General features: G+C 37.0%; 3 protein-coding genes across 3 annotated transcripts; 2 read left to right on the forward strand and 1 right to left on the reverse strand.

Annotated features, from left to right (window-relative positions):
• Nucleotides 7–1,350, forward strand: LOC105168585. Its single transcript, XM_020696306.1, has 2 exons — nt 7–204; nt 801–1,350. Exons 1-2 carry the CDS (start codon nt 99–101, stop codon nt 1,157–1,159), a joined length of 465 nt encoding a protein of 154 aa, XP_020551965.1. The 5' UTR covers nt 7–98; the 3' UTR covers nt 1,160–1,350.
• LOC105167929 (ribosomal RNA-processing protein 17) lies at nt 4,770–6,658 on the forward strand. Its single transcript, XM_011087811.2, has 4 exons — nt 4,770–4,998; nt 5,139–5,244; nt 5,643–5,772; nt 6,259–6,658. Exons 1-4 carry the CDS (start codon nt 4,877–4,879, stop codon nt 6,510–6,512), a joined length of 612 nt encoding a protein of 203 aa, XP_011086113.1. The 5' UTR covers nt 4,770–4,876; the 3' UTR covers nt 6,513–6,658.
• On the reverse strand, nt 6,629–16,860 carry LOC105167928 (anaphase-promoting complex subunit 4). The gene is made up of 19 exons (XM_011087810.2): nt 16,707–16,860; nt 16,506–16,617; nt 15,829–15,920; nt 15,588–15,671; nt 15,000–15,242; nt 14,808–14,888; nt 13,510–13,661; nt 12,275–12,435; nt 12,091–12,191; nt 11,936–12,010; nt 11,364–11,543; nt 10,880–10,962; nt 10,699–10,797; nt 9,798–9,902; nt 9,033–9,168; nt 8,304–8,531; nt 8,084–8,236; nt 7,680–7,761; nt 6,629–7,160 (listed from the first exon to the last, which is right to left on the reverse strand). The coding sequence occupies exons 1-19, from the start codon at nt 16,773–16,775 to the stop codon at nt 7,066–7,068; spliced, it is 2,331 nt and encodes a 776-aa protein (XP_011086112.1). The 5' UTR covers nt 16,776–16,860; the 3' UTR covers nt 6,629–7,065.

A 17,236-nucleotide genomic window follows, 5' to 3' on the forward strand; every position in this document is an offset into this window, starting at 1 on the left:
AAGAAACTCTGAGAACTGATATCTTAGCTGAAACTGAAGGTGAAGATGAGGATGTACTTGTCGACTCCACGCCCACGTACAATACACAACCGCCGGAGATGGTTTCGCCGGAACCACAATTGGAATATCTCGTTCCCGCAACGGAGAAGCCTCTGATTTCTGCGAGGTTACCTCGCCGGAAGGCAATCAGAACCAATCGCAAAGGTATAATTTTCTTCAGAACTAGTGTTGACAGTCTAATATAATTCCATAGCTCTGTGAAAAATTAATCATCTAGAAGCACCAAACATTTTGTGTATAGCTTAATAATCGCCATACATTTCACGGCAAAGCGCGGTCAAGAATTTGATGAGACTCGTCAATGGGATCTCGACGTTTCTCCTTTGTCCTGACTCCTAAGGTTTAGATGATCTCTTTAACGACGTCGTCTCCCAGTCCTTTCAAGCTTTTGCTTTTAATTATGGTCATGCATGCAAACCTGACGTCGGCATCCGAAGACTTTGGGCTTTACCTTTTATTGTAAAGTTGTATTTCTTCTTTCAAGAGTATTTAGGATTTTGGCATTTGTCATAGGTTTGATTTGATTGCTAATTAATTATGAGCAGTAGAATTAAATATGAACATTCAATCTGAACCCTGAATTTATTATGAGGTGGGCTTGAACTAATTATTAAGACCGACCAAAATAAATTTGATTGGATCATTATTAGATATTTAATAATTATTAGTTTTGTAAAACATAACAATATTCATGCACAAAACAAGCAAGTAATTGGTGTTAAATGTTAATGTTCCTGCAGGAGTGAGGGCGCCGACGCAGCTGGAGACGCAGCAGACGCTGGAGAGCACGTGGAAGATGATAATGGAGGGGCGTCAGTGCTCGGCGCCACTCACGAAGAAGTCGACGGGGACTTGGGGCCAGCACAACTGTCGATTGATAGCCGTCCGGGATCACGCGCCGGAGTCGGAGATCTTCAAGGACCGGACGTGCAACCACGATTCTTCTTCGCCGGCGATTCAGAAAGAGGCGTCGCTGGATGAGGACGAGTTAAACCGACGAGTTGAGGCCTTCATCAAGAAGTTTAACGAGGAGATGAGATTGCAGAGGCAAGAATCGCTGGATAAGTACATGAAGATGATTAATAGCCATGGGATCTAGTCTTGGACCATTATATTTAGTTTTATTTATTAATTTTGTACATATTCTATTTCCGGTCCAAAAGAAGTTCACACACACACAAACCAAATGATTAAAAAAAGAAAAGGAGGTCGGTTTTTAAACCTTTCTCATGCTTTATAGAAAGTAGGAAAAAAAGAGTGAAAGTTTTAATCCAAATATTTTAGGGACAATTTCGTTTGGAAACTTCTTATATTTGACCAAATCTAATTGATCACGTAAATATATTTGTTATGCAATTAATATATTTTTCTTTATTGTATATCAATCACACGACAGGTGTATTGACTACAATTATCATATAATTAATTTAGATCTGGTCAAGCCCGATTTAATCGAAGTTTTCCTTTAATCGGTGGTTTAAAAAATATGCCTATGCAGAGTAGCTAACAAAAGAATTGGGACTTTTTATAGTCTATATAGTTTTTTGATGAGTGGCTGAAAATGTAATTTTTCTTTTGTTATAGCATTGTATGAATATGAGTGTACGTTCCCACAAAAATTATATATATATATATATATATATGAATGAATTGATCATAGTGTTATTTGTGTGGTGAAGTGTGTTATTCCTGATTTGTGTGTAAGATTTTGCCAAGTACGATAATCCAAAGATGAAAACAGAAGAAGATCCATGCAGTTCTTGAAATGAAGTATCATGAATCTTTGGAGGAGCAAAATGAAAGTATCCTATTCCTAGACAGATCAAAGTTATTGTAGACATTGTGGTTGTGGATAAAGGAACGGAATATCCATATTCCGAAAAGTAGGACTTAAATTGGTTAATCTCACTTTTTGGTGCATGCTCTCCAACTTTCTGCATGCCCCTCTCTGTCTGTCTGTCAGTACTTGTTCAGATTTCAGATAAAATGGTCGGTGGGGGTTAGATTTGATTTCAGAGGTTTCACTTTCGGTGGGGACAACAGGTTTAGTATCAGTGCCACGTTCATGATTTTGAGGCACACACTAATTACTAACCAAGATTTTGCTTCACTGTCCATGTCTTCTACAACATTCTTATGGTCGATTAATTTTCGTTTTAGATCTTTTATTTTCAATTTTCAGATATTTCGATGAAATTTGAAATATTTTATTGCAATTGGTTTTGTCGCGAATTTTGAAAATATATCTGAATTGTATATTTTTTTTAATTTATAAGATATGAGAATTTATTTGAATTTGAAATTTATAATAGTAACTATACAAGTATGATGTAGTTTTAAATTATTAAAATGCACAATTTTATTTGGGATGATGAGTATATTCTTCATTAGTTTAATACGTTGGAATGCAAAATTATGGTGTGATATTATCTGGGTGCTGACATGAATTTAAGTGCCATCATCAAACCTTTGCTGCAATTACATTAATCCTATAATTAAGGATCATGTGAACATTAATTATTGATTTTTATACAATTACATTAACTCTCTCTGCAATTACAATAAAATTATTTAGTCTATTATCCTCATGGTTCATGGCTTCTTTCCAGCAATTGCCAAGAGGGTGCTGCTCAGTTTCGAGACCTCTCCGTCGAAATTGTTAGCCTCAACCAACGAAATTTCGAACTCATTTAAACTGTCAGTGCAATCTGAAAACGCAGCCGCCGAAAGGTAGTTATTGAGGGCGGATGTAGGGTCATTCTTCACTACTCCGATGCTTTGGTGGATGCTGTCGATGATGTTCTCATACGCCTCGCGGCATGTTTGGTCGATGGAGTCCTTCGTTTGTGGCCTCAGGTTACCGGGCAGCTTCAACGCGATGCCATCGACTATCTTCTTCCCGCACTTGACTTTCTCCATAGCCGCGTTGAGCGCGTTCGTCATTGCCACCTCCCAAGTTTTTGCATCCTTGGTCATCTGCATGCAGAGGGCCTTGTCCTTAGCGGTGTCGCAGAAGGGGTTGGCGGCGGACAAGATGAAGAACGTGGCCAAGACGGCCAATGTGAAAGAAACGGTGGTTTTTGTGAAACTCATTTTTTATTTTTCTTCTTTTGGGTAATTAAACGATATTTTCACCCTTTTGTCTTTCCGTGAGGTTATCTCATGAGTTGGAAAGCCAAGAAGGTGTGAATGTGTGTATGTTTGCGTCGGTGTCTTGTGTTTAAATAGAGTGAATGAGTGGAGCAGCGTTGTAATCTCGTTTTCTTTGATTATCGGATCATCACATGTTTATTATTAGTAAGTTCTTTGTACATTGGTAGGTTAGTTAAAACAACATTTTTGGATAAGAAAAAGAAAATTGAAAAAAGAAATTATTAAGAATTGACTTACGCTCAGACAAATTATAATTGGCCTTCAATAATTATTTTAAACCTATGAGATTTTATGGTGCCTCGATGTTATGCTCTTATACTGTCCTTCAGTCTAATACGGCAAGCTTGTATGCTAGACTAGACAATGGGTCTCGATAAGGGATGACACACAGGCTGATGCCTGTGTTTGGTGTCATAACATTGGTCTGATGAGTAGCACATGGTACAGCGATGCAGTAACATTGGCCGATCGAGGAAAGTCGGGTGACAATGCTGCAGAGGGGTGGACTCCTGGGGTGCATATTGGGTGTCGTTAGTTGATTGTTGACATTATATGGGCATTGTGGGCCGAAGTTTCAGCAGCATTGGGACAAATGTGGGGGAAACATTCGGATGCGCATTATGTTGATAGTGCCAAGTTTTGGTAATTAATGATGAAGGCTAAACCATGAAGGGTTCAGGCAGCATGTGGAAAATATGTGACAGACAGTTAGGGGCGAGAACTATCTATCTACATGGCACCATAGGATTTTAGACAGTTTTTCTTTTTCAGCAGTTGAGGTTGTCAACTGTTTTATTATTTTGGGCCTAGACTTGCACGTTTTTATGTGGAATGAAAGAGGGTTCATTTGTGTACAAGCAGATTTCTTGTATTTGAAATTGAAGAATAAAATATATGGTTTAACTCTGGCTTGTATTTGCTTGAATTGTTGCATCTTCGGGCAATATTGCATGCAATTGTGGGGGTAAATCCTCATTCATACTCATCAAACATACACTGTGCCAGTGTTTGGAAATGTTGATTAGCTTGCCGACTCTAGGCTCATTTTTTCATACGAACCCCTGGTATTGGAGTTCGATTTATTGGAGTTAAATGTGTTAAGTTTTCTTAATTTTTGAATTATCTTAAAATTTTCATAAAACAAAGGACTACATATGCCGGCCAGTTGTAAGTTTATCGATCTCACCTTTTCAAGCTTCATAGTAAATCTAAATTAGATAATATCTTCACAATCCCACGGCACACACAAATCCTACACATGAACCTTTTCTTTTATAACTGGGGGAAATGAGATTCAAATACAAAGCTCTTCTTTAGTCTGGCTGTGATACTATATTAATTAACCAATTCATTTAAAAGTTTAAATTATTAGAAATAAGAATTATTTAATATTAATATCTTAAAAGTTTACGCACACAATATATTGGCCTAATAGTCAATGGGTTTGGGCCCAATTTGGGCTGTCAGACCTACTGGGAATAAATAGTTGGGACATAGCTTTCGAAAAGTAACTTAAAGTATCATATTGGAGGACAACACGGGCAGCACAAGGTACAACTGTATAAAGCGTGCTACACCCTCTTACTCGTTAACCAACCCCCCTCCAAACTGAAGAAACGAAATAATTAAGGGTTTAACAAGTTCAGTTTAAACGGAGACGGCCATGGATGAGGCGGCGGCGGGCGACGGAGCCCCGGGGCCTCTGGGCGTAAGAGCCCGCCACATAAAAAAGAGGGCCCTCAAGAACAAAACTCTCTCTGTATCTTTCAACGAAAAAGACCTCAAGTATGTTGTTTGCTTTAGTCCTCTTAAGTTTGTGTGAATGAGTAAGATGTATTTCTTGAATTTGTAGTCTTTGGTTCAAATTTGGATTTTCTTGGGCATTGGGAATTGGTCGTGACAATTCATTTTCTGTGGGGGTGTAGAGATTTTGTGACTGGTTTTCACAAGAGGAAGAAGAAGAGGAGAAAAGAGGCCTTGCAGAAGCAGGAAGAAGCAGAGCGACGGAAGCGAATTGAGCAGCGAAAAAAGGTTACTACTTTAGGTTTTAAATGATCTGGAATTGCACGATATGATACTTTTTTTTGCATTTTATGTAGTTTGAGATTTCTTTGGGGAGCTTTGGCAATTTTTTTGTTTGGTTCTCACCTTCTTGCATATATAGTACTGCATAGACAAGGATATGTACTCATGTTGTCAATTTGGGGGTGGTGGGGAAAAAATGTTTGCATAGAATTAAGCGGAAGAAAGCTGGGAAGTAGTTGAAACTAGGTTTGAGGATAGTTAGTCAAACTGATGTGGAGTTTTATTCTCAATTTGGACAGTGCTAAAGGCGAAACGTAGAATAGTTTATGCCCTGTAATTCGGTTCTTATTGGAGAATTTGTGGTAGTCTGTGCGGTAACGTTTATTCTACATTTTCTGTTCCAGAGGAAACTGGACAGAGATTTTGTTTTATTTGGTGGAGCTCCACCTGATTCGGGCACGGATGCTGCTGAATCTGATGACGAGCACGACAGTGATGAGGATGAGGGTGGTGAACCAGTTCCATCGGTTTCAGGTATGGTGTCCTATCTGTATCAACTAACGTATTGTTTGGCATGCATAACGAGTTCTACCTATTGCAAGAAACACTGAAATCTTGTGATTCCTTAGAATATGAATTTTACTTGTAAGCTGTGTCTTTCCCTGCAATATGAATATAGCTTGGCTATGAGGATTGTAAGTCCACTAAGCAGATGAGTCCTGTGGAGAACAATGCTTAATTTGAGTGTTTTGCCGAGTAAAAACTAGCAACTGATGTCGCATCACCATACCATTTCCTTCGGTATTCAACCATATAATGCCAAATGAGATTTATAGATGCTTTGAATTAGGTTGAGGAGCATTGTTTTTGTGGTGATTTGGCAAAAATTGGATAATAAATAAGCATCCAGGTTTACTGCAGCAGCTGCCAAAAAGATCTGTATCTATAGGGTAGATTTTGCATGTAATGTGTTTCATGGTTTATGACCACCTTCTGAAGCTCCGTGTTTCTCATCGGAAGGGATGACTACATACGACAATGGCAATGTGCAAGTCACTGTGATGACAAGTGAAATAGCGCGGGAGGAAGAGTATCCGATCAACAGGCCAGAGGTAGGAGGACCAGAATCTGTTGAAGTGTTTGATAAGAGAAAGCAGAGGGCCCCTGTGGCTAGGAAGAAGCAACTCAAGAAGGCTCCAAAGAAGAGATCACGAGCAAAGACACAAAGTAAAAGAGATAAAAGGAAGGGGAAAAAAAAGAATAAAAAGCACTAGCCATGAATCATTATGTTGCCACCCTCCAGCTTTTCAAGAGTTCAACTAATGTTAAAACTTGATGAACATCTTATTTTTACATTGCCATTGAATTAGCTTTCTATTTTTGACACCCCCTGCGTTTGAGCTCCTGTCAGATTTTCTTATGGAGTGATTGTTTATTGTTTCATTTCCTTGCTTGAATTACGAAAAGTTTAGAGGCACAGAAGGGAGGCAATCCCCCGTCAGGTTTGGAAGAAAGACAGAGTTTAAGAAGGGAAAAGAGGAGAAATTATTTAGTAATATAGCTTTAAAAATTGTGGTTCAAAATTGTCAAATTTAATTGCTGAATTGTACGGTTGGTAAAACATGTTATTGACAGATTATGTTTAAATGGAAAACATTTCTCTTTAGCCCTAAACATATTTTTAGCCGCCACAAATAAATAAAGTTTCCAACTAAAACTCCTATATGGTACAACATACAGACAGATAGACACATACAGACGCCTTGATAACAGGTGAATAAGCCGAAACCATAGGTGCACCAGCTGGAGATGGGATTATTCTGCGATTTACTCTGAATCTGTTACTTCATCTTCATCTTCCTCTAGGATGTAGACCAAGGCACGTTTTCGTGCAGCAAAAACACAAGCCACACCTCTGGATGCTGAAATGGGAAATTAGGCTTAATTGTCAGCTGAATGTCCTTCAACTAAAAATTCCTACTACTAACAGACTCGGTGACACCAACACCAGAAAGTCAGATGTTCTGATTCATGAATATATGATTGCAGGATGCATCATTTTCCTTACTGAAAGCAGCATACCTTTTGATTTTCCAATAACTTGCTAAAACCTAAAATACATTGAAATTTGCTTACAGAAAGCAATCCCTACCTGTAATTTATTCAGGAGCACACCTTTTGTGTTTCAAAAACTTGCTCAAATTTAAAATACATCGACATGTGTACATCGCAATTAACTGAATCAACTAAAGATTATTAGCGAGTCAAATTTAATTATGAAGAGTGGGTTGCTGCAATTTGTTGTTTGATAGATTTCTGATGACAATAAAATGAAAGAGAAAAGAAAGCAGTCAGGGACTTTTAAAAGCACCAGTTTGTCTATGAGAGCATCAACAAAAGAAAAAGATACTGGAGAAAAGATAGTTGTCTGAAACACTCACCGCTGACTGCCAATGGGGCAACCACAGAGTGAGAAATTTCTCGAACCTTTTCATTCTCCAATTGCAGGTGTGTAACAGAATCCTAAAACAAAAATACACCAGGTACATGTTTATGGCATGCTCTATTGAGGGAAGATATTATGCAAGTTGAAATAATTCAGACATGCACAGAAGCACGTTGCAGGCACTTAATTGGAAGAAAGGATGTTAACCTTTTTAAGGGAACTAATTCAATTTTTACATTTGACTGCCTTGATTCATTTACCTATTCAGATCCTATAGCATGGACTATAGAATGGAGATTATCTTCAAACATTGCACCAAAACATATACAAAGCGACGGCAAAATGTATTCAAGGTCACTAAAACATATAAATATGCATCTGTTACACAAAGATGTATACCTGAAGTTCATCAAGATTCCAAGAGTTGAGAATAGATGATCTTGAAATAGAGACAAATGGAAGTTCAGCTGCTTGTATAATCATCATACAAGCATTTCCTGAGCTCTCAGAGGCTGCAGTTACTTCATTTAGTAGCAGCACGATTTGCTCTTCCTGTTTTAGATAAGAGGTGAGAACTTGAGCATCGAAAATAAAACATGATACATCCTCTTATGCTTACTTTATAGAGAGACAGATCCACACAGTGATAACCATCAGGAACACGTAGCAGCACAGCCTCTAGTGAATTTTGGCCATGTTTTAAGTTTTCCAGATCATGTATGAGCCCCCTTGCTATGCAAATGGAATTTGTGATGTTTGGGAAAGTCTCATCGGGTACCATAAAGGAAGTATAATCAGTAAGCTTCTGATGGGTATTTCCATGATTTATTGCTGAATCAGAAGCTTGCTGGCATATACAATAAGCAACATTAAATGAGTGCTACATCAGTTACGGCAACAATGAAATGAGGAATTCATACGCAAAGCAGTATATGGTTTACTAATTATAATTGTCAGAGAAACTTCCTTCCTTCTTTCCTATTTCTGTGGGTTTTCTCTGTTTGGTTTCAACCTTTTTTTCTAACTCATCAAAGTCCAACATTCTGCATCATTTCCATTGCTCATCATTTCTGAATGTATTGAGTGATAAGGCCTCAGAAGTGAAAAGCAGGTTCTTTGACTTTTGACTAATAGATAGGATATGCTGGTAAGATGTCTTATTGGATCCTGCACCTAGGCTTTATGAAAAATTTGTCGATATTATGATTGATTTTCAACTTAAAAGGTGTATTCAATTTGAAGCTAAATGATGCTCCGCATTATATGCAAACCCAGAAACATAATCTAATAAAACCACACCATTATAGTTAATAGTATGTAATCAGTTATCGACAGGAATAACAAATACCTGGTAGTATGATACTGATGCTGGAAAATAGGACTCAAAAATTGGCAATGATGAAACAGGGAAAAGTGGCAACATATCTTTACAAAGTATCCTTCTGGAAACTGTTTCTAATGGCATCTCCAAAGCCTCCTTGAAACTAGAATTACATTAGATTGAGAAATTAGACAACTTACAATCAAGGAATGCAATGCAGCCATGAGTTACCTACGAGGTAAATTTACGTACAAAAAGAATCAGGACGCAAATTGATTTTACCGCAAATTGAAAACATATATTTACTTATCTTTATGCAATTACATTTTCACCCCCTAACCTATGGTCAGTTTCCACAAACTACCCTACCTTTTGGATAATTACAAATACACCCACCAAAAAAGTCAACATCATTTTAACAAACCAGCCCTTCTTTTCGGAAAATTCCAGATACACCCTCCAAAAATATCAACAACGTTACACAAACTACCTCTGCTTTTTTGGTTAGTTACTGTAATTCTGCAAACGCCAGGGTTGGTGTGGGTGGTGTGTGTAACATCATGGAGGGAGTGTAAATGTAATTATCCTATATTCATGTTTTCATAAGACTGCCCTTTGTCTATATTATAATTATTCCTCAACTCTTTCAGATTCAAGAGACTAGAGCTTGACATTGAATACAAGGGATGAAAACAGCAGGTTCAAAAGCAAATAGCCTATATATCATACATAATTATACGAACACATTATGCATCAGGAAATTAAGTAAATGAAAGGTACAGAAATGCATACCAAGACTCCAGTTGTTGAAATTCTTTTGCTAATGTTCTTTTCAAGTAATCGGAATCTGAGAAACCTCCAAAATGAGCCAACTCCCTAACTCGTTGCTTTGTTTCCCTTGCAGTACAAAACAGGTAAATTAAATATCAAATCTTGTACTGACAAAGCTAAGACTAAATGTTTCATATAAGCCACATAGACAAAATAGTTTTGCTTGACCTAAAAACAATCCAAAGGTAGCAGCTCTAACAGTTTCACTCAAACTTCTTGGAAAACGAAATGGGTGAATCTGAACCAACATAAAATTGATATAAAGGATTCTTTTACCTGTTCTAGTATTCATTTATGATGACAGAAGTTCATTACGGAGACCAAGACTATTTTATCAAAAATTGCCTCTGAAGTTGATAGTAGAGTAAACTTTGCTTGCTTCTCTGACTTGTTTGTATTATAAGTTAGTCGTAAATCTCTTTAATCTCCAAATTTCCATACCTGAACTAAATTTGGACTAAATCTCAACTATTTACTGCATGTCAGCTCACATTTTGAATTTTAGGAATTCAGAAATCTGAATATCTTAACATTACAATGGCTGATGCAAACTTCACACTTATACTCATCACCTCGTTTATATGATCCTATCAGATCATTAGTGCAATAAACTTGTTACGAGAGTAAGTCATTTCCAAAACGGAATTCCTTAAAAGATTGATAATAGCTGCTTGGGAATTAGTGAACTCTATCACCAATGTTACAGATATTTTCAAAACCATATCTTATTTAACGATAAAGTTTATCGAGAATCATTGGTTTGAACTGCAAATCTAAACTATTTGATATAACTAACAGCCATGAAATAGAACACCTTGATCTTAAAACTTAGCTCAATGTTTAATGGCCTATAAAGACTTACAATTCAACTTCAATGTTGTGATCAAACTCCGAATCTTGCAGCAATATACCGACAGGATCTTGGTCGTATAGAAACTTCAGGAATATGATAACAAGTTCACTGTCAACAAGGAAAGAATCACCTGAGTTTAAGGAAGTACACAACTTTTGCAAGAATAATGAAGAACAGCTGATAGTCAAACCTACTGAAGGGCAGAAGCTGATCTCCTGGTTCAGACATTAGAACCTTTACACATTTCAGAAGCCAGTTGAAAAAATTTGAAAACTGAAAAAAACACACATATTAGAACTGGGGGAAACAAGAAGAGGTAACAAAGAAAAGTGTGGCCAAGATGTTAACAGTGAAATGACTCAGGTCAAGCAAACAACTAATAAGTAACAAACTTATTGTATGCACTGTTGATAAAGCGCAACGTCACAATAACATTCTGTTTGCTCTGTCTTTTAAATCAAAACAAATAATACCCCATAATTATCAACTGCAACCAACATCCATGATAATAATGATCTTGAAGGTTTGATCCAACAGTACCATATGCCATGAATATTATGGTCATGCATTCGGGAAACCGCGTGCCTCAAAAATTGCAACCAAAGAATCTCCTATTTGGATAAAGGGGCAGAGTAGCTGTACATTGTCTTATAGAACCAAGGGATAGCACGTACCTGCTGCATCACTGAAGACAGAATCCGAATAAATCTCTCAATTTGTACAAGCAACATTCCAGCTTTTTCTGTTGCATTATCAATTAACTTCTCATCCAATCCAATACCTAGATAACGTGCACGCCATTTTGAAAGCCCTCTTAGTTCTCCCATTCGAAATCCAATAATTTCTGCAGCAGGCTGAGAATCAGAACTTCAAATTTTCAAATTTCAACAAAAAAATGTTACTAAAAAATATTCATTTAATTTAAGGTGCAAAAGCCCACAGACAACAGTAGAGAGATATTGCGATCAAAAACAGACAAACGAACAGAACACCAGGGAAAAGGAAAGTTTGTGTGTGCTGCGAGATGATATAGTAATTATCAATTTGAACAATATACCACCAGAGAGGTCAATAAAAATACACCCACATGATTGGAGCAACACACGGAAGATTCTATCCTCATAGCAGATAATAGCCCTACAAACAATCTACTCCATTTATATACAATTGCAGCCAAAAAAGTTCCATATACCAAAAGGTCTTCTCAATCACTTTGTAATATGTTGCTTGTAAACATGATGCGCACCTGTAGATGATCAAGCACAATTGTCTGAAGTTCTTTTCCAGCCCCGCTAACAGCCTTAGCCACTCGTTTGAGCCCCTAAATACCGATAAGTCAAGTGAATAATATATACTTCACCATCTATTCATTTGTTGAATGCTTCATGAGGTAGAACATACTACTTCACCAAGAGAATTAACTAAAAATTGATGAACCGGTGGACTTGTCCTTGCACCACCTAACAAGCTTAGAAGCTCTTCTTGAGGACTGGAGTCAAGTCCTGCACTTTATTTGCATAAAGATTTGAACAGGAATCAAACAGAATTTAGAATTGATTGATTAATTTCCTTCCCAATGGTTTACCATGGTCAATAATCAGGGAGGGTAGAGCATTGAATTTATCATGGTACATATGCATTGCGTCTGACCACTGCTTAGACATGACACTTAGTGATTTCCGGATGACTTCGATCAAATGCTCTACATTGGAAGCTTGCTGTGCCATCTGGTGAAGCTCATTCTTCCTGACATTGATAGGGAAGAATACAGGACATTAATAATAAAAAAAAGGAAATCATAATTGCTCGTCCAAAAGTGCAAATAATAATCATTGCCAGGGTTATTACTACATAATTAACCCCTCTATCAGGATAAATCATGTCTGGTCTCACAAAAACAACACAATTAAGTTAAGTTCAAAAACTGTGAGCAGCCTCTGAATAGATTTTAACAAGAGCATTATTAGAGACAAATGACGGGTGTGCACCACAACATCAAAAGAGGGAAAAAGAAAGTGTTGACAAAAAGGTAAAAGAAGATGTGGTGCAACATTTATGTACAACTAGATAAGGTAGAGAAGCCGCAAACTGTATAAGGAATTATAACAGCTCCGCTCACAATTCAACTACAACACAAATTTTCAAGTTAATAAAGCTCAGGCATCTTAAAGTGCAGCTTCAAAGAAACAGCCCACTATTTGACGAGGCAAGACGCGTAGAGAAACAAATATAGCATTGTGTATCTATCTTTATCTTCTTCAGTAATAAACATAAATAAAATTATAAATCTGGAATTATCTTAAACAGCAGTTTCTCATAAGTAAACCATTCCCAGAGATTTGGGTTAAAACTATTTAATAGACTTGTAATGGCTTTTCATTACTTTTTTTTTCCCATTTCTTATAGAACCTGTTTTAAACGTGAAATCTTTGATTTCTCCATGCTTCAATAATAATACTATCGAGAAAACTACAAAGCTTCCCTTATGACTCCTTGGAACCACTGTCAGTTTTAAACCCTCCAACAAAAAGTAAAGATGAGACCAGGTATAATGACATGTGATTTGCTAGCACACGTGATGATCGACCAGCATGTTCCACAGCAAACATGAAGGAAACTGCAAGAAAACAAGAAAGGACCTGGAAAAGATACAAAACTAGTTTGAAGAAAAATACCAACAAGATCTTCTTCTCTAATATTCCACAACCTCTTAGAACTATCGTCTATTCCTGATGTCCACAAGCAACATAAGTTGGCTCTGTTTACGGGATGGAAGTATATTCTGAGATCATCTATCACAGCTTTCAGAAATTACTTTACCTTTTCCAGAAAATTGTACTGTCAAGGACCAAGCAGTGGAGACCTTGTAAATCACTTCCTGACATTTGATTATCACTTGCTTCTGATCCAGCTTCAGTAAGTACACCAGAGCACAAGACCATGATATGACAAATATCACTTGACAATGCCACCTAGTGAGAAACAAAGCAACATTATATTCCAAGAAAGTAGTAGTTCATTCCTGAATCAAGACAGATTGTTCAGGATAGGACTGTCATGCCTTAAAACTTCTTTTCGGGCATCCTAAGGAACAAGAAAATTAAATCAATGAGCAAGTTCAATGACTGACATTCTACATGAGCAGATAATGTTTCGACTAGTTCATACTTCATACATGATTGTCTAGTTTATGTTGAACTTATTTTCAGTTCACCTACAGTGAAGTTTAATGAAGAGTCAAGACAAGTATCATATATGAACTAAAAGATCTGGAATGGGGTCTAACCAGAAAATTATTCCGGTCCATCAATTCTGTTAAAGAATTCAAAGCATTAACTATTGTAAATTTTATAAGTTTAAAGATCAACTAACAATTCATCAAACTACAGTGTTATGCTGTATTGATCTTTTCTAATCAAGTTCTCCTAGTTTTGGGGTTCCCAGTACGCCTATATGCAGATTATCTTCCACTTCACAGATTTGGAAGTGGATTTGTTATCTTGGGCTCATATGCAATGTGTTCATAATCTGATCTATCTGCATATATAACAAAAACTACTCCTACCAAAAACCTATTCATCTAAAATAAACTTAACTTTAAGACTAAAATCTAATATCATAGTTTCTATATGGTTACAATTTGGGTTGAACAGACTTTGTATGTATACTCTCTCACACAATAAAATGCACCTCATCAGGATACACCGCATTCTACATTCCATCTGTAGTAGATACTCTTGTGGTAAAGCACATAACAAAAAGAGGATCCAAAGGTAACACAGTAAAGTCAGCTTCATAGGACCTTCATCCATTGAGATGGCTATGAGGATAGATACATACCAACTTAGACCAAACATGTTCAAGTATGTGCCTATCACTCAGCCGTATAACCATATAGAAATATAAAAATGTTAATGCAGCACCACATACTAAATGGAAGAGGAACATGGTACTAGTACTTGTTCACTAGACTACTTAGTACTTGAATAGTTTCACTTAGCATCTTGTTTATTTATGTAAGTCATGTTGAACTGGCAGTTGCAACAACTACTTAGATCAAAAAACATCAATGCCTACGGTAGATACAAGAAAAACAAACCATTACTAACAAGGTTTACCTTGCAAATAGAAGCATCCATGAGTTGGCAGGAAACATGGTTCCCCATCAAAGAACTTTGGAGAGCAAGATTGTGTATGTTCTGGAACGGATTACATTACAGAACCACATGGGAGATAGCACAAATGTCAGAGAGTTGTTGAAAGATATTGATAAACTGGTACAAACATTTAAATCTAAAGGAATAACTTACAACTCTTCCTATGGGAAATATGCCAAATATATTGAAACAAATATTTCCATCTTTATCCCCACTGCATAAGATGTCAAACTGTTTATATGAAGAATCAAACAATTCCCTGAATGAATCATCACTCTCATCCATGAAACCGCTACTATCTCCAGGAACAAGCCCAGGGCTTCGAGGAACTCTCGGAGCAGGTGGGAAAAAACGAGCCGTGCGATCTTCATATGTTGAATTGTTGTTGCTTCCATCCTAAACCCCAATTAGTGGAAAATTAACAAGGCTAAAGAATGTGAAGATTCCAGATGCAATGTAGAATGCGTCAAATACTCTTTTAACAAGGAGCAAAAACAAGATTTATGAGTAGTATGGTGGAAGAAAAATACGACCGTCCATGTTTTGTAATATTAACTGAACTTGTACATATACACATTTAACTTCATTTACATGCAAGATAACACTACAGAACAACTCTACTAACACTCAGACCTTCTGGAATAACCGTCTAAGGTTGAAGAAACCCACAATTATTAGATCCCTTTAGTAAGTGAAACAAGCCAATAGTTGAAAGCAAGATAGTAAGTTATGCAGCCATACCATTATCTTTTTTCTATCTTCCTCCCAGTTGAGACAGACAACAGAAACACTATGGAACTTCATAGTCCTCAGCAGCTTGCCATTCTGCTCTTACAAAATACATCAAAAGAGAGATGAATTGCCAATGAGTTCTGGAAATAGCCACTAGCATTTAATAGCAAGGATGTTCCTCTATCACCCATAAACTAAGAAAAAGTAACTCTAGAAAAAATAAAAAACAAAAATGTATAAAGGAACTCACTTCCACATCATGCAACGAAATAGTCCCATCGTCAAGCCCCACCGCAATTGCTTTACCATCCGGACGCCAACATATGGATGTTATGCATTTTCCTAGAGAAAATGTCCACGAATAGATCGAAAATATAATATATGCAATCAAACATCAATATTATACAATCTACTGCCATATTTGGGATTCACAACTTGATGTAATTGCTCTAGGTGCCAAGTATGTACTGTTAACCCGCATTCACACACTTATTTAATATTTTAAACCATTCTAACTTGAGCATTGGAGGACTATAACTGGTCTCTATCATATGTTCCTCTGGTCGTATTGTTTGAGTAGACAACCTCGAGAACTAAACCTTTACAACCTGATACTGGATAGTTAGAGGAGACAAACTTTGACTAGAGTCAAACTTGGACTCAACCTCAAATGAAATCAATAACAATTGTAGCAAGCCAGATCATTCTCTCAGAGACCATCTAACTAATATAACCACAAGCTTCACTTTGAACCCAAAACTTTCATTTCAGTAAAAAAGCCAGAAATCTTCTAGTCTCAGCAACCCGGAATCTAACTATAACGAGATTACAGAAAGTGTCATTCTTTAGGTAAGCTTACACGAATATTGAGACATGCGTGTTCATATTCTTGGGAAACTAAATGCTGTAAAAGAGAGCATTGCTCACCAGGGGCGGTCGTCCAAAGCCTCTGCCAATTGAACCGATGGAGAAGAAGTTTCGAATCCTCCGTTACCATGGCTAGCAAATCCTTTTCTGGATTCCATTCAGCAATCTTAATCTGAAGAAGGTAAACTGACACTCGTTATGCCGAAAACAATCATACGCTAACAATGGCTGGAAAAGACAGAGGAAGGGGGAGAAAATGACCTGAGAGCCAATGGGTTTGTCGAATTGGAGCTGGAATGGAACTACTCTCTGGGACTCGTCTGCTTCCATAGTCTGTTTGTGGGGTTTTGGCGGACAGTGAGACGTGAGAGTTCAGAGGCGGGGCGGGCTTCTTTATACAATTTCAACTCTCCATAGCACCTGTGCTTCGGAACTCGGATACTCCTCAACACTCAACAAAATCTCAATTCCGGGTCGAATTTGTATCGGCCCAGCCCAATTATCTCCTTTCCTTGATCGGTGTGGTTGGGCTGGTTTGGATGCCCAAATAAATGGAAATTTAAAATATAAAATTGTTTACTGACGTTAGATCCCTATAATAAATTATTTTGATTTGAAAAAATATTAATTAGCAAAAATATTTTTCTACATAATTAATTTATTCACAAGGTATTCATTGTCTTAATCAATTATTCCTTCTAGGGTTCATTTGATTCAAATAAAAGGAAAAGAAAAGTGAAATGAGAGGGGGGGTAAAAAGGCAAGAAGGAGGGAAAGAATAATAATTTTCT

Source organism: Sesamum indicum, linkage group LG8 (assembly GCF_000512975.1).
Source record: "Sesamum indicum cultivar Zhongzhi No. 13 linkage group LG8, S_indicum_v1.0, whole genome shotgun sequence".
In the NCBI taxonomy this organism is placed as follows: Eukaryota; Viridiplantae; Streptophyta; class Magnoliopsida; order Lamiales; family Pedaliaceae; genus Sesamum; species Sesamum indicum.

Bases quoted from the DNA above. Each gene is read 5' to 3' on its own strand.
- LOC105168585 (XM_020696306.1), top strand. From the start codon at position 99: ATGGTTTCGCCGGAACCACAATTGGAATATCTCGTTCCCGCAACGGAG. The intron at 205-800 runs GTATAATTTTCT...ATGTTCCTGCAG, and splicing joins AATCAGAACCAATCGCAAAG to GAGTGAGGGCGCCGACGCAG.
- LOC105167929 (XM_011087811.2), top strand. From the start codon at position 4,877: ATGGATGAGGCGGCGGCGGGCGACGGAGCCCCGGGGCCTCTGGGCGTA. The intron at 5,245-5,642 runs GTTACTACTTTA...TTTCTGTTCCAG, and splicing joins GAATTGAGCAGCGAAAAAAG to AGGAAACTGGACAGAGATTT. The intron at 5,773-6,258 runs GTATGGTGTCCT...TCTCATCGGAAG, and splicing joins ACCAGTTCCATCGGTTTCAG to GGATGACTACATACGACAAT.
- LOC105167928 (XM_011087810.2), bottom strand. From the start codon at position 16,775: ATGGAAGCAGACGAGTCCCAGAGAGTAGTTCCATTCCAGCTCCAATTC. The intron at 15,243-15,587 runs GTATGGCTGCAT...ATTGGGGTTTAG, and splicing joins AAGATAGAAAAAAGATAATG to GATGGAAGCAACAACAATTC. The intron at 14,889-14,999 runs GTAAGTTATTCC...AATCCGTTCCAG, and splicing joins TATTTCCCATAGGAAGAGTT to AACATACACAATCTTGCTCT.